At 33.3% G+C, this 18,088-nt stretch overlaps 1 protein-coding gene across 2 annotated transcripts in view; it reads right to left on the reverse strand.

The window, feature by feature from the left end:
• Positions 1-18,088, reverse strand: part of KIF20B (kinesin family member 20B) — a 99,730-nt gene that overhangs the window by 45,358 nt on the left and 36,284 nt on the right. For both annotated transcript variants that reach the window (XM_074233397.1, XM_074233398.1), the window contains exons 20-21: positions 10,513-11,752; positions 7,395-7,533 (exon numbers count right to left, since the gene is read on the reverse strand). In XM_074233397.1, coding sequence (XP_074089498.1) covers positions 7,395-7,533; positions 10,513-11,752 — 1,379 coding nt within the window. The remainder of the gene's footprint in view (positions 1-7,394; positions 7,534-10,512; positions 11,753-18,088) is intronic.

Consider the following 18,088-nt stretch of genomic DNA (forward strand, 5'->3'; position numbering starts at 1 on the left):
ATTACTATTCCAATTTTATTTGTAAGTATCTATTTGTCATTCTGTTCTAAAGTATTCTGCTTCTTGTATAAAATTTTAGGAAGATCTAACATTTTTCTATTAGCTTTATTTTACTTTGACTTAAGTCGGCAATTACAAGTTACATTTTTATTAAGTTTTTCAACACATGTTGGTACTGCAATTGACTATTCTTGTTACAATATATTGCATCAAAAAAGAACAATTTCAGAGCTTTTTGATGATGATGATGATGATGATGTCTGTACTTTGTTCTCGAAGAAGATCATGACTTCAGAGAGACGGTGCCATGACAAGCAGGTGAATTGGATTGGGGGTGGGGGTGGGGGTTGTGCTAAGTCACCAGTCTCACTTTCTCCTCCAGAGTCATCTGGGTTCAGTGGCCTGATCTGAATTAGGACAACTAGAGATGGTCCTGGATGTGAGGCAATCAGGGTCAAGTACTTGACCAAGGTCACACAGTAAGCATCAAAAGTTGGATTCAAACTCCCATTCTTATGATTCCATCCACTGCACCACCCAGCTGCTCTTCTGGCAAAAAGATCTGTGTTCACACCAATGTGCATACCTCCTCCAACCATGAATATTGCCACCCATCTTAGATTTTTCATTCTCCTACAAACCATATCTTCCTACAAGTCTACCATAAGGAGAAGTAGAAAGCAGATCTGAGGCTGAAGATTTTTTGGATCACAGTTAGAGTGTACCCCAAGCTACTCTCAAAACTCTGGCACTTCTGGTTGTCATCCTGGGAACAAGGGATAATGGTTGTTATTCTTTTATTTTTTATGTTTTAGTTTTTGCAAGGGGAATGGAGTTAAGTGACTTGCCCAAGGTCACACAGGTAATTTTTAAGTGTCTGAGGCCAAAGTTGAACTCAGGCTCTCCTAACTTCTGGTGTTCTATCTTCTGTGCCATCCAGCTGGCCCCAATTTTTTTTTTTATTGAAGTCACCCTCACATCTACCCGCAGAATGTTTGACAATGATATCTGGGCAGAAGGCACCTTAATTAATTCTTATTGATAAATAATCTTTCCTCATCAATCAATCAGCAGATCAGCAAGAAGGTATTCAAGATACTTATTATTGTGTTGCTCATTCAAGAAGACACTTATTATTGCGTTGCTCAAATTTAGAAAATAGGAAACAAGCTGTATTTTGAAGAGAAGATGCACAATTAATTTTCTAAAAGGTTTCTCTCCAAATACTGAAGGTGATTTCAACATCAAAGGTTTTAACACTGAAGAAACTCTCAGTATATCCACATTTTAATAATGAGGTTATAATAAAAATTGAAAAAAATATGAAGAAAACAGGAAATAATGATCCTAAACATGAAAGGGGCCAACAAAAAAGTTTGCTTTGGAGGTTTAGCAGAAACCATTGTCAACCACAGAAATCAAAGGACAAAATTCTGCAAATAGTCAATAAAAAATTTTTTTTAATTCATTAATGGGGGTAGAGGGAGCCATTGCTTGGTAGCACCTATTACAGCATTTTTCACAAAAGTTGCTTAGTCCATGAAGAATTTCAGTAGATATTTTTTTTTAGGTTTTTGCAAGGCAAATGGAGTTAAGTGGCTTGCCCAAGGCCACACAGCTAGATAATTATTAAGTGTCTGAGACCGGATTTGAACCCAGGTACTCCTGAATCCAGGACCGGTACACTTTATCCACTGAGCCACCTAGCCACCCTTCAATAGATATTAACAAGGTCATTCACTAAGTACAAATCAAGCACCTGGTGCACAGTGACTCAAGTCAAAAACTACAGGATTTGAAGTCTCTTTTCATGTGTCAGATGAATGTGTTGCAATATCGTTTGATACACTGCATATATTGAAAAGATCAGTAATTTCCAAATCATCTCATATATCTAAGTGCCTAAAGAATTGTATTTCTTAATAGTGATACTTGTGGCTTTATCTGAATGGCCCATGAAATAATAACTAGTAACTATTCAGATATAAAGAACTACACTAGCATGGTTTCCTTTAGAAGTAACTAGAATATAAATTTGAAATAAAATTGTATTTTCAGTAAAAGCAATTATGGTTTAAGAAAACTATCTAAAGAAATTTTTAAAATGGTCCACTTTTTACAACTATAAATTAGTCTTACAGGCAGGAACTTTTCTTTTTCATGAAATTAACAGTATATTTTTATATTTGGGATTTTGTTTTGTATGGGCAATTATAGAATTTTTTTGATGTGTCTTCATCTCAGTTTAGTTTGACCTGGGTTAGAAGTTTGGTTGGGAGTTACTTTATTAAATTTTGGCTTATAGAGGCTTTTTTTTCTATAATGCAGAAAAGCCATTTTTATATCTTAGAAGGTTTTATGAATTTTTCAGAATTATGAAAATCTATTATAATAAGACAATTTACATATAGCATTTTTCTTCAGAGTTTAAGGTTGCTTATTTAAGACTTCTAAATGTAAATTTGGTTAAATTAAGTTTTGCCACACTTGATAATTGTTTTGGCTTGGTTTTTTTTTAAAATCCATCACAAAAGAATTGCCTACTTATAATTTCCAAGTGCCTTGGGTCATGTTTTTTGCTCGTATCTCCCGATATTACACATATACCAGATTTTGTTCCATATTTCTTATTTGATATCTGTTGCAGTCTGCACACACATCAGACACACATTCTATCATCTTTCTTTAAAATTCATTTTTAAGCTTTCAGAGACCCACATGTTTGATGATTCACCATTAAATAATACCAGTAAAATATTGGTATTAAAAAGATTCAACCTTAAAAGTAATGTACTCTTGGGGTGGCTAGGTGGCACAGTGGATATAGAGTACCAGCCCTGGAGTCAGGAGTACCTGAGTTCAAATCTGGCCTCAGACACTTAGTAATTGCCTGGCTGTGTGGCCTTGGGCAAGCCACTTAAACCCGTTGCTTTGAAAAACAAAATCTTAAAAAACAAAAAAGTAATGCACTCTTGGTGAATCTGAAAAATGTTTTCAACAATTACAAATATCAGTTAGTAGAAATGCAATAAAAAGTGATGGAATTATCTGTGCCCTATGTCTAAGTAAACCTACAATTTAACCTAGAGCTCAATAAATCAAAGAAGAATCAAAAAGTCCAGTATATGCCAAAATGTTAATAGAAGAATTTTTTTGCAATTCGAATTAGAAACAAACTGACATGTGAAATTATTGTCATATGAATGTCATGGACTATTTCCAATAGTAAGAAATGACAAATAGGAAGAACTGAAATATGAAAGATTTATATGAAACTAAGTGAAGAAATATGCAGAATCAAGGCACTTCATACAATGACTACAGTCATTCACATTAAGAAATCACTAAAATAAATGACTAAATATAAAATCACAAAAATAAAGATGAATTCTTAAGTAACTGGAAAAACCTCTTTCAAAGCAGAGTTGGGAGACTAATACATGTTTAGTCTACTAAGGCTACTCTATCAGATGTATCTACTTAGTTATTTCTCTTTGTTACAAGACAGGGTTTAATCTAGAGGAGGGCTACCTTTAAAATGTAAAGTCAAAAGATATCCATAAAACTTTTTCTGCTCTTTTTTTAAAAGAAGAACCTTGTTAGACTTGGTTTAACGGTCTAAAAAATGAAAAAAAAAATTGTTCAATAAATGCACTTGATAAGGAAGAATCAAATTCAAATAAACTTCAGGGGCAGGTAGACTGCACAATGGATACAGAACATCAGCCCTGGAGTCAGAAAACCCAAGTTCAAATCCAGTCTCAGACACTTACAAGCTATGTGACCTTGGGCAAATCACTTAACCCCAAATGCTTCAAAAAAATAAAATAAAATGAAAATTGCTAAGCATTTATCATATTCAAGAATAAAAATTACTTGGAGGATGTGAGAAAACTGGAAAACAGTCTTGGCAATATTAGGTTTTAGATAACATCTTATATTTTATATACCACAGTTCGAAATGGTTACATGCTCTGAAGACTAAAAACCAAAATTTTTAAATATTGAAAAATAAAGCACCTTTCACAGTTCTTGGCCAAACAAGGGATTAAAGCAGTCATAAGAGATTAAAAAAAAATCATTTCAATTACATGAAACTAAAAAGCTTTTCCTATAAACAAAACAGTTCAATTAAGATAACAAGATGTCAACTGAGGGAAAAAAAATGGAGATGGTTGACCTAACAACTTCCTGACTCCAACTCCAGTTCTCTATCTACTGTACCACACCACCCACTGCCCTTTCCACTCTTCTTTCTCCTACTCTGGATAATTTCCCTAGAATGATTCATAATATCACATAACTAGAGTTGGAAGGGGCTTTGGAGGCTATCTAGTTCTGAATCTCTATTTTATAATATGAAGAAATGGAGGTACAATGATGTTAAATGGCTTGTCCAAATATCAAAGGTCTATTACATAAGACAACATAGGAACTAGAACAAAAATAAAGACCAAGAATCATTCCCTAATGTATATGTGGTCAATAAGGTATGAATAATTTTTAAAATTTGTTTTATCTTTTATGGTTTTTCCCCCCTCTCCTGATTTTTTCTTTTTGTTCTGATTCTTCTTTCCCAATATGATTAATATGAAAATGTTTAAAATAGTTAAACATGTATAATCTATAGTAGATTACTCATTGTTAAGGAGAGAGGGGAGGGGGAAGGGGGGAGGCAAAGCAGGGAGACAGAAAAATATGGAACTCAAAGCCTTACTAAAAAATAATTGTTGAAAACTCTCTTTGCATGTAGATGGAAAAATAAATTTATAAAAAAAGAATAGTTCAAGAGAAGTACAAACTATTATTAACCCAATGAAAAAGCATTTCAAATCATTATTAAGAAATGAAAAGCAAATAAACCCTGAGGATTCAACTCATTATCTGGCAAACTGGCAGAGATGGCAAAAGATGAGAATAGTTAGTGATGGAAGAGCTATGGAAAGACAAGCATACAAATAAATTATTAGTAGAGCTATGAATTGGTCCAACTATTCTGGAAAGCTTGAAATTATGCCCCCAAAATTATTTAAATCTCTACCCTTCAACCCAAAAATCTCAGTTTAGGCCTTACAAATAAGTCAAGCAAAGACAGAGAAAAAAGTCCCATGGACACCAATAGCATCATTTTATGTAACAAAAAAGAACTTGAAATAAAGAAGGCGCTATCAATTGGGGAATGGCTAAACAAATTGTAGTAAATGATTAAATTAAATTATTAAAAACATTAAATATGAAATAAATTATGATAAAGAATACAAAGAAGCAAGGAAAGACTTAAATGAATTGATACAACATAAAGAAAGAAGAACCACGAAAATAATAATCTTAAAGGACAATACTGAAAAAATAACAAAAAAAATCATTAAACAATGTGTAAATATGAAAACCATGCTTGACCCCAAAGATGAAAAAATATTTCTTTCATTTTGTTGTAGAGTTGGGGAATATAGATTTGGAACATTGTATATACTATTCCAAATTGGTTTAAGTGTTAGTTTTGTTTTTCACCATTTAAAAAGAAACTATTTGCTACAAGGAAAGGTCTACAATGCAAAGATTAGGACAGGGAGGGTGATATACCAAACAATTTTTCAATGTTCTAAATAATTTTACTGATTTTTTCCCCTCTGTTCTTCCTCTTTTTCTTTAAAACAAAAAGATTTTCATTATATAAATAAAATTCTTTGGAAGAAAAAAGACAATAAGGGAAAATTAGGACAATATACAAAAAATAGATGAAAAAATTTATTTTAAAAAATTAAACAACTTTTTTAAAGATCAGCTCATGTTTCTGGGAAGGGTATTTAGAGTTTTTCAAAGGAGCTACACAATTTCCTAAAGACAATCTAATTTATTCTTCTGTTTAATCCTGGAAGCAATTTGTCCATTTGATTTGTCTGTCTTAAGACAAATGTTCACATGCACATACATAGAGACAAGCTCTCCAAGTTGTCCATCTAATTTTACATCATGATCTGGTAAGAGACATTATTAATTCACTTGGTTTTTCCTATCTAGTACACAAATATGAGCATCTGGAGAACTCAAACTCTCTTTACCTTAGACTATGAGCTAGGTCTCCACCTTTACAATGGCAATATGACTGTTTGTTGATCAGAAGGTCATTGAACAAGGTTATCTCTGTAGAGATATCGCTAAAGGAATCAATGATGTTGATATATATATATATATACACACACACACACACACACACACACATATATATATATGTATATGAAATTTACTTGGTAGAACAAAGTCTTTAAAGAGGCATTTTACTCTACTAAATCAAATGCATTTTTTATAAAAACAAATAATAGAAGGAAATCTAGTCAATTCTGTGAGAGTAAAAACAGTATATTAATACTATCATTTATAAATTCTACTACTAATGATGCTCTAGAAGAGTCTAGATGCATATCAGGATGACTCACAAATATTTTCATGAGAAAAAAGCACTATAGGTTAGCAGTGATTGATGTTTTCTTGAATAAGTTTCTTCAATATTAATGAATTCAAGAATTACTCCACATATTTGGCATTTTTTTTCAGACCCCTTATGATTCAACCCTTCAGGATCCAAGCAAATGTATAGCCAAAGATGTCTAATTCAGATGATTTTTCTCACCATTTTTGTCTTTGGTGCCACATCTATTTAAAGCACACCCAGGTTATGATATCAGAGGACAAAAGCGATGGCTCTATTTACTTGACAGTGAAGAGTGTTATATTTCGTCTCCATAAATGACTGAATAACAGTAGATAAACTTATATATAACTCCATTTTTCATAATCTTTGCCACTGATAAATTGTGAGATTTTAGCTTAATTTGAAAAATTTCTAACAGTAGCAAAACATTTAAAGAATATTGCCTGAAAAAAAGATGTCATCAGGGTTTAATACAAAGCTCTCAAGTGCCAAATGAACAGTCTTAGTCATAGAACAAAGCATTGGCTCCACAGTACAAAGGAATAGATTTTGTATTTTCTCTTTCCTTTTCTTCCTACCTTTTTTATTTCCCCACCTCACTGATTCCATTTTCCTTTGTTTTTTCTCCCTTAAGAGGAAGAATACAAAACTGAAGAGTTGAACATTTACTCTCGATTTTTCATTAACTATTTAATACTGTGTTAAAGTTTGTACATTGAGATAGTGATTATTTTAGGTTAGAACATTTTTTAAATTGTTCTTTGTGGTTTCTTTTATGAGCCTAGCAATTAATTTTTTTTCTATCAGACTTCCAAGAAGTACCTAACCCCTATATTAATTATCACTAATTAAATTTTTTTTGAAACTCTTGACTTTAGGACTAAAGATTCCATTGCTAAAACTATGTCACAACATCATATCTGCTTGATTGAAAATCTGTGACCAATCTAAAATAACTTACTTCTTTCTGTACTTGCTCAATCTGTTTTTTGGCATCAGCAAATTTCTCTTTCAGATCAATGTAGTTTTCTTCTTTCTGCTGAAGATCTTCTTTCAGCTTATATGTAACAGTAGAGTTGGCAGAGAGTTCTTCCTTCAATCTTAAAAATACCATAAAGTTACTTTCCAATAGTAAAGGAGAGCTGCAAGTATTATTCTAAGATTATAGATGTTATGTGTTACACAATTATAACATCACAAATGTTTAAAAATTCAAATTATAATAAATCATAGTAAACCAAGTTCATAATATCTTGTATTCAAAAAAAAAAAACACCAGGACTTTCAGATACAATAGCTGCCTGATCAGAGACTGGCAGCCTAGATCTCACATACCTGTTCCAACAAAACTGTACAAAATGCATCAGTCTAAGAGATGAAAAAGAAATCTGAAAAATAACCATAACTTTTCCTATTCCAGAATTACAAAAAAAAAAGTCAGTCAGGAGACCATAAGCAATAATAGCAAAGGGAATCAGTAGCAGACCCAGCATCAGTACAAACAAACCAACAGCCTCAAAGTATACAGGTCAGAGATGCAGATTGGAAGATTCAGTATTCACAGGCAGAGAAAACAGAAACTGCTCCCTAATGCAGTCAGAAACCCATAGTGTGAGTTTTGGAAGAAGTATAATAGCCAGTTCAGGAGAAGCAGGACTTAAACATCCCTTAGACAATATAAAGACTTGGACTATCCAGTACTGTGCACATCAAATATTTAGTTAGGATAGAGCCTCTGAAAAGAGGCAGAGATCAACAAAGGAGAGAATCCAATCAGGGCCAATCACTCCATCTCAAAGTGCAGTAGGGGATGGACAATAGCCTTGGCACAAATCCTCATTTCAGGAAATAAGACTAGAAATATAGGTCAATGGAAGAAGATAGTGACCATTGTAAAATAACTATTACAGATATAGAGGTGCCCCAAAATCTAACTGAGAAAGAAAATAGCAATTCTGGAACAAAGACCCAAAGGAAAAAAATATTTCTCACAAAGTTGAAATGAATATTTATGAGAAATGCAAAAGATTTTAAAAATTAAAAACTCTTGAAGAATTAGAATATACAACTTAGGGGGAAAAACAGAAATAAGCCATACCCAAAAATGGACTCCCTGATAATCAGAAAAGACCATAGAGAAATCGATAACTCTTTGAGACAAGAAGAACTACAACTAAAAAGAACTAGGAAAATATGAAAACAAAGTTAAAAAATTTATTAGAAGAAAATATAAAGTGTTTGATATATATATAAAATAATGACCTGAAAAACAGGACATAGTTCACTGGGTTCTCTAAAAACAATGATTTTCTTTTTAAAGCCTGGTCACTACATTTCAAAAAAATCATAAATGCAAACTACTCAGATTTATTAGAAACAAAGAAGTAAAGATAGACTCTACAAGTCATCTTCAAAGAAAATCAAAGAAGGAAAATTCCAGGAATAGCATAGCCAAAATCTAGAACCTTTAGGTCAAAGAAAAAATTCTGTAAGAAAAGAGGCAAATACCAAGCACCCAAAATAAGAATCACACAAAATTTAGCAGTTTCTACAACAAAAAAGGAGATTAAGGAATAAAGACAAAAATTCATTTGTCCTGAAAGGTTAAGCATAATGTTACAAAGTAGACCTTTAATGGGAACTTTCAAGCAATCTAATGAAAAGATCAGAGCTGAAAGGGAATTTTGAAATGCAACAAGGTTCAAGAGAAACCTAGAAAAATAAATTTATATAAGCAACTGGAAGCAGCAAAATGATGATTCAGTGCTGACATTTCAATGTTGACACAGACACACATACACATTCAACAGAGAAATAAGTGAGCAGGGAGAGTGATAACAACTGGGAAGGAGGGAATAATTATAGTTAAAATGGGAAAGAGCAAAGATTTTGAAATCTAAGGGATGTCAATCAAATGGGGAATAGCTAAATAAATTGTGGTAGATGAATGAATTGGAATATTATTGTGCCATAAGAATATAAGATATGATTTTAAAGAAATCAAGGAATTTTAAAAGATGCAAAATTAAGTGAATACATTAGAGAACAATCATATAAAAATTGCTCCAATCAAAAATAATCAAAATTAAATTGCTCTGAGATTTGACATATATGTCAAATCAACAAGATAAAAGACAGTCAATATTGGAGGTATGGAAAGACAATTACACTACTGGTGGGGCAGAGAATTGGAAAATAATTTATAATTACATGGGTAAATAATTCAACCATTCAAAGCCCAATAACATGAAGTCTATCCCAGAAGTACAATGAACGACAGAAAAGTCTCATGGAAATGAAAATATTCTTATCAGTATTTTTTTCAAGCAAAAATTGCAAATAAGTATTTTTTTAAATAAATTAGGGATTGGCTGGCTTTAATTGTGGCATATGAACACAACAGAAAATTATTATGCCTTAAATCATGATAAATATGAATAGTTCAGACAAACAGAACAATTTAAATGATAGTTATGAGAAAAAAAACTAAGAAAATATACAAATGATTCCCATAACATAAAAGGAGAAACATGAGAAGACAATTCAGTTCAAATACAATGACAGATAGAAATACAACCAATGATTGGGTTCTAGATTACTGATGTCAGAATACATTTTCTTCCCCTCAGATAAAAAATGATGAGCTATTACTTACATAGAAAATGGATTTGGAACTGAAAAGGACCTTAGCTGTCATCAAGTCTTAGTTTCAAAGAGATAAGAACTAGAAATCAGAAGTAAAGGGACCTGCCCAGGGTCCCAGAGGTAGAAAGTAGCAGAGCTAGGACTCAAAACCAAATCATCTGACTCCAGAACCAGACTCCATAACACTGTGCCACTCTGAATTTCTTACTGCTTTGTCCATCCCTTGAAAGCACTCTATCAGAAACATATTTTCAGTTGTTTTGTTTTTTGGCATGGAAAAGTTACTTATTGCACAGATTTTAGGAAATGATTATTGTACCTAAACAAAATGCAGATAAATTGTTGTGGGAGTTAAGTTTAGCCATGTTAAAAATTTATAGTCATGTAGCTGCTTAGCATTTAAAATAATTTATTATTAATAACCTTTGACTTACTTTTTTATTTCTTGGCTATTGTTCTCATTTTCTTTTTCTTTTATCTCCAGTAAATTATTCACATTTTGCAAACTGTTCATCAGCTGTGTGACTTCCTCCTTTAATTTAGCTTCCTTGTCACTTAGTTCTTTAGTATTTTTGCTGGAATTGTCAAGATTTTCTTTAAACTCTTTCAGATTTTTTTCCAGTTTCAAAATAACAGATTCTTTTTCCAGAACTACTTGTTCCAACCTAGTTAACTGATTATCTGTGTCCTTTTTGGACCCCAAGATAGTTTCAAGTTCTTTTATTTTCTCCTTCAGGTTGGTGATTTTTTGAGTAAATTCTGAAAGTGTTTTCTCTGACTCAGCTACACGCTGTTCTTCAACAGCAAGTCTAATTGTTTTTTCTTCTATTTCTTTTAAAAGACATTTAATTGTTTTTTCCTTTTCCTTTAGTAGATGATCCTGATTCTGATTTTCATTGATTTTCAGTTTTAGATGATTATTTTCCTCCTTAATATTTCCCATTTCTTGATTTAGTTTTTCAATTTGTTGCTCCAATTCCTGAATCTGGTTATTTTTATTGGAGGAGATATTCACCATTGCCTTGCATTCTTCCCAAATGGCTTCAATACTACAATGAAAAGAACTCTTTCTCCTAATGCATTCAGCACCAGATTCTTCAATCTGAACATTTATAGAAGAGTCCTCAGTATCTGTGGTGGAAGGAATATTTGGCAAATTATCAAGAGGATAGTCTTTCAGAGAGTCATTTAGATTTTGTGATTCTGTCTTTAGAGTCTGGGGCACAGAATCCATCTTATGCAATTGGTCTATTTTTGTTTGTATTATTTTAATTTGTGCCACTTTATTTGTAACATTTTGTCTGGTTGTTGCTATCTCCTTTAGCAGTTCTATAACTTTTTCTTCCTGTTCTTGGTTTATGGTTTTCTGTGCATGTAACTCAGAAACTGCACTCTCATAATTAGATCTAATTTGTTGAACCTCTATATTCAGCATAGAAGTTTTCTCTTTTGAGCAGGACAACTCCTGTAGCAAATTTACAATTTCTTGATGTAATTCCTCTTTCATTGCCTTCTCATTTAAAAACTCCTTCTCTATAGCAAGTACATTTTTCTGTAATCTTTCATTTTCCTCTTGCAAATCTCTAATTTCTGCTTCTTTTTCTGAAATGTTTTGATGCAGATCTCCTGTTTCCTTCTGCTCTTCAGGGAGGGTGGTGCTAATATTAACACATCCTATGAAAAGAAAATTGTTACTATTCAGGAAAATTTCAGTAAGAATAAAAAAAAATCTCTTTAAAAAGAAACAGTAATTAAATAGGCAACATTTTGAAACCTTCTAATAAAAATGTCTACATTTATTCCAAAAAAAATTAATCTGAATAGCACATTAAACCAAGAAATCTTGGATCATGTAACTGATATGGAAGTCATGGTTTATTCCCACACAGGTAGAGTCTACTAAATGTCTGTATTTTACCCTATGTAGAATTCCAAGACTCCGCATGATAGCTCAGTCGCAGGATTATTTTGAAGAAAATGAAATCATAAAAAATAAGTTTAATTTATAGGTAGGCATTCCCAAATTACATGATTTTATACTGGACTTCAGGATATAAACAACAATACGAAGGGAAATTCTTTCTCAAAAAGTTTCAAACCTAGTACACCATTAATAATATATTTCAGCTCTTACCTATTTCTCCGTCAACTATACTACAAAAAAGTATTAACCTTTTGGTTTGGGGATTTCATTCCAATTTTGAATATATTTTCCTTAAATATAATTTCCTTAAATATATTTTAAAACTGATTCAGTGTTCTTCCCATTAATCACACTGGCTTCCTGGTAAAATAATAACTTTTTAGAATAGGGGGTCTCAGAGGAAAGGTATTATTCTATTCTTTATTTTCCCTAGACTCCACCTTATTAAATAGTTCTGAAAGACATTATCCCATAGTACAAGACTATTATGTTTCACAATGTTATGCTGTTTTCAGTTGCCTTTACTGAAACACTGTGGTTTCTTTTTATTAAAGGAAAAATTAATGAAAGTTATTGTAGCAAGAACTTTAAGTAATTTGATAATAAAACTTGGATGCCTTTTTCAGTAATATAATAAAATAACAATTATATATGTATACTTTGTTACCTTTTATCTTGCATTAAATTTATTTGTGACGCTCTTTGAGGTTTTCTTGACAATAAAATTGGGGTAGTTTGCCATTCATTTTACAGATAAACTGGTAAACAAGGCCCAGGGTGAATTTGAGGCCAAATTTGAACTTGGGAAGATAAGTATTCTTGATTCCAAGCTCAGGATGCTATCCATTGTACCACCTAGCTCCCCTGTATTAAATACTACTAATTCGTAACATCTATGGCCCATGAGAAATACAGAATATCTACATAAAAGCTTCTTTGGTGAATATATATTAAACATCAAATATTAATCAAAAGAATTTTATACGATAATAAGAAGTCTTATCTTGGATTAATTCCCCTAAACGTTTGACTTTTAAAACCAAAAGTACTTTTTTGTATCCTAACTGGGCTTTTGGAAAAGCTATGCTACTCTCACTATGCTACTCTCCAAAATCTGTTCCAGATCTTGTCTCCCAAAAGTCATTTTTATCTTCACAAAATCTGTCTATGTGCTTTTCTCTCCTTCATACAGTCATAAGACTAATTCAGGTTTTCCTTACCTCTTAACCTTCCCTACTACCCTTGCCTTTTAAATGTTCTCCCAGTTCAGGTTGATTAGCAGTTGATTAGATATGTGGGGTCAAAAGGAGAGATGAATCAATGCTAATAATGAGTTTATGAACCTCAAGTCTCTCCCTACTTCAATCCATGCTCTGCTTAGATGTTTATTTTTAAAGTATATTTTAAATTTTTAAAGTATATTTCTGAACCTCCCCAAAGAGCTCCAGGGGTTCCTGGCTTCCTCCAAGATTAAATATATAAAGTCCTCTCTTTGGCATATAAAGCACTTCATAACCTAATCTTTCCTATCTTTCTAGTCTTCTTCTACCTTCCTCTCATACATATACTAGGTCTATTTGTAGTTCTTCATCAATGACAGAATATTTCTCTACCTCCATGCCTGACCCCCATGCTTAGGATAGCCTCCATCTCTTGAGCTTCCCTGTCTTCATTCAAACTCGGCTCAACTTCCACCTTCTCCAAAAGTCTTCTCCCCCAGTTACCTTTATATAACTATATATTACATACCTCTCTTACATTACCAATATATCTATTTACATGTTAGCTCCCCCATTAGAATGTCGTGGGCAGGACTATTCTCATATTGCTTTGTATGCCTAAGCTTACAATATGTGGCTCATAATAAACTTTAGTCAATTCTTTTTTTTTAATTTAGGTTTTTGCAAGGCAAATGGGGTTAAGTGGCTTGCCCAAGGCCATACAACTAGGTTAATTATTAAGTCTCTGAGGCTGGATTTGAACTCAGGTACTCCTGACTTCAGGGCTGGTGCTCTATCCACTGTGCCAAGAGAAAGTTCCACAGAGGTGGAGGAATGTAGCTTTTTCTTCTCTCTGAAGCTCAACATTTAGGTACTTTGATTATATTTATAATGAACAATAATAGAAGAGCTCTTACTTCTAATTTTTTCCTCTATAACATTTTCTCCTTATATAGTTAAATTACGTGATATAAGAGATCATGAAAATTTTTTTTTACAGGTCTCTACTAGGGTTGGACAAAAGGTATATACTCAATACTGATCCTAATGTAATAAAATATCTCATTTCAAGACCTGGAGTTTCCTCAAAATATTAAAAAGATAGGAGGGGAAAAACTAGCTATTTTGTTCCCAACTTTGGTTTTATTTTTCAAGTTTTCATTTCCTTCAGTTATTTACAAAATTCTTAGAATTGTAAGAAAAGTCTAAAGCTCATGGCTAAATTGGTAAAGCTGGAATTGACTCATTTCAGAACTACCATGAGATTGCCTCCATGAAACACTTTTCCAGACTTCACTTTTTAGGGAATTCTTCTAATTTTGCAGCTTCATAATGACTCTTCACTCTCCCTCACCTCATATATACATTCAGATGCCAACTAACCTAAACTACCAACTCAATTTAGGCCTTCCTCATCTCTGACCAAGAATACTTAAACATTACTAATTAGTCTGCATCATGTTTCCTACTATTCTAGCACATTCTCCACATGCTAACCATATCATTTCCTTAATTAGATCTGACTTGTCATTCTCCATTTTAATCGACACCAGTGGCTATTTACTATTTCTACAGTCAAACAGAAACTCTTCTGTTTAGCTTTTAAAGGCCTAAACAACTTGGCTAGCCCCATTTTATCAACCTTACTGGATATTATTTCCCCTCCCACATTCAGTAATCTGGCCAAACTGGACCTTTCTGTTCCTTTTATAGGACAATCTACCTCCCAAACATCCTATCTTCAAACTGGCTATCTCCCATATCCAAAATGTACACTCTCATCTTCACTTCACGGACTCCCTTTTTATCTTTAAAGATATAGCTGCTCTCCCACAGTTGCTGGTGTCCTGCCCATTACAAACTCCCTTTTTAGCTTCTGTGTTATGTCCTCTCTTATTTGTTCTGCATATACTTATATATGGACTTAGATCTCCCATTAAAACATTAAGTTCCTGGCAATTTAGGTATTGTTTCATTCATTATATTTCTATTCCTAACATCTTGAACACCACCTGGCCTATAGTAGTTACTTAATACTGGTTGATATTTATTTCTTGAATTCGCCATTGACAGATCCCCTACCTACTATATTAAAATCACCAACCAAAAATAGAATTTCTAAGGTGTATTTTGGTCATTAATTCAGTAATTTGTCTCCATCCTAAAATCAGGTCCTTAAAGTATTTCCTCAAAGATCTTATGTTTAACAGAGAAATATTTTTCTTGTTCTTCTAAATCTTCGTAAGTATCCAGATACTCTTAACTTCATTCTATTTCTGGAAAATTCTCTGATTTGTCAGCATTGCTTTGAATTCTATTTTTTACCATCCATGTTTATAACCAGTATCATTTCTGAAACAAATTTGGTCACTTCTAATTTCACCCATGTTTAACAGGTAAATTACCCCATAAAAGTAAAGAAGGAATATAAGTCTTGAATGAACCAGTATTAACAAAACATTATTTTACACTTGGTACCAGTTCTCATTTATATCACAGGAAGTTGTTTTTGTAATGTCATCCACTGAAATCCTACTCTGATGTCTAATGGTCATAGCATGAAAAGGGTGAATGACTCAAAGGCTACTGAAAGTATAGGTCTGACCAAACTGGAAAGGCTTTCAAAAGGTCTATTATTTAAAGACTGTCATGGCTAAATTCAACTAGGTGCTACAGTGAATAGAGTAACAGGGGGCCTGAGACACTTGACACTTATAAGCTGTGTAACCTTGGACAAGTCACTTAGCCCTCCCTCACTGCTTTGCTTCCAGGGCCATCTCCATATCTGGCCACTGGACCCAGATGGCTCAAGAGGAGAAAGTGAGGTTTGATCACTTTGCACAGCACCCCCTAACTCAAATCCCATTCACTTGCTAGGCATGGCATGACTTCCCTGAAGACACAGTCTTCTTTGAGAACGAAAGACAAAAAAAAAAATCAGCTAAATTCAAAAAGTAGGACAAAATAAGAATTTTCTCCACTAGATTCATTAAAACTGCATTGGTGGAAGGAAAACTCACTCCCATGCAATCAGGGTTCCTTAATATGTTGCCAAACATATTCTACTTGATTTTTCTAAGTTGATTATGAAAGTCATATGGAACAAAATTATTACTGTTACAGAATCTAGGTAGATTGTCATTATTTCTTTCATCTATTACATTGAGTGATGTTATCAAAATTAAAATCACTTTTAACATTAAGTCCTATAAATTATGTCAGTTCTGCCTCATTAATACTGTTCACAAATTGCTAATTATAGGCATGGTTCAGGGCCTATCCAAGTACCTAAATGAAACTGCTTACCTCAAATTGTCTTTACCAGGAGACAATTACTGAGGCTGGTTTATTTTGCTTTGGTTTTTTGATCTGATGAAGAACGCACTTTTCATTTTCGATTCTCTAGGCACTTACTTTTAAAAACTGCTTGGAAGGTTAAATTAAAAAGTGGCTTTACAGCTAAGTGTATAGAAGATGCAACTTTGCCTAAGGGCATGCTGCCCTGGGGCAGCTAGGTGCATAGAGTATGGGACCTAGAGTCAGGAGGACCTGAGTTCAAATCCAACCTCAGAATCTAATAATTACCTAGCTGTGTGACCTTGGACAAAAACAAAATAAAATAAAGGTAAGCAGCCCTGCTCCATGTGGTCTATTTATGGGAGACAAACTTCAGTTCTGATTTCAGGATAAGGGCCCTTACCCTTTAGGTGAAAAAAAGAAAACCACCAACATGACAAGAAGTTTCAACTGAGATGTTCTGCTAATGCTAAGATAAGCATGTAATGTATTTAAACCTCCTATTTGTTCCACTAGCAATGGAGAAAGTTTGCCAGGCAGGAAGACAGCACTTTTATAAGGTTGAACATGAAATATGAAAACTTACTGATGTTGATATTTACAGACTTAAATGCATTTGCCTTACTTCTGATATTCTAGTCACTATTAGATGACATTTAAATTAGATTAGAAAACAGTTAAGACTAAGACAAGGACACTGGAAGACCATTTAGAATTAGCTGTTTTATATGCTGGCTCTCTGAAATACTAGATTATCTTTTCCTTGACAGAGAGAACTGTCTAAAAACTTTTAACAATTCTAACTGCCTTCCTTCTGAGAGGACCTAAATTTATCCTGTATGCATCTTATTTGTACAGAGTTTTTCCAAGTGACCTCCTCCATTAGATGGTGAGCTCCTTCAGGGCAGGAACTGTCTTTTGCTTTTCTTTGTATCCCCAGGCCTTAGATACAGCACATGATAAATGCTAGTTAACTGGGCATGATAAATGCTAGTTGACTGACTGATTTCATAGCAGAATGCTCTGGATCTAGATCTTCACTGATATAGGATCTGGCTGAGGAAATGCCTTCTAATGCAGGTCAGTCCCATCTCTGCCTACAAACACTGACTTGAGAGGTTAAGTGACAGACCCAGGGTCACACAGGCAAAACCCCATGTCAGAAGCAATGGTCTTCCTGGCTCCAAAATCAGCTTTCTAAAGGCCAGGCTGTTGACAATGGCTAAGTTAGACAATGCTACAATTTTCAAAGCACTTTACTTACAACAGGAAATTCTATTCTTCCCATTTTGACCTAACAACTGAACAAGTGCTTCCTTGTACTATTACAAATCAGTTTACTATGCTCTCTGAAGGTGAAGACGAGTTCATTCTCTTAACACAACTTTGCATTGTTGATCTTTTGAGTTCACCTTTAAACCAGTTTTTTTTAATATTTAGAAACTTATTAGCTTTTCCAGTTTTTTCCTCCTCTAGATTCTCCATTCCACCAATCTGATGATGGCTCATATGTTTGAGGACATATGCCCCAATCATTTATTCTGCTCCACTATATTGTTCCTACTTTAT

The sequence above is a fragment of the Macrotis lagotis genome, chromosome 4 (genome assembly GCF_037893015.1).
Source record: "Macrotis lagotis isolate mMagLag1 chromosome 4, bilby.v1.9.chrom.fasta, whole genome shotgun sequence".
Classification (NCBI taxonomy): Eukaryota; Metazoa; Chordata; class Mammalia; order Peramelemorphia; family Peramelidae; genus Macrotis; species Macrotis lagotis.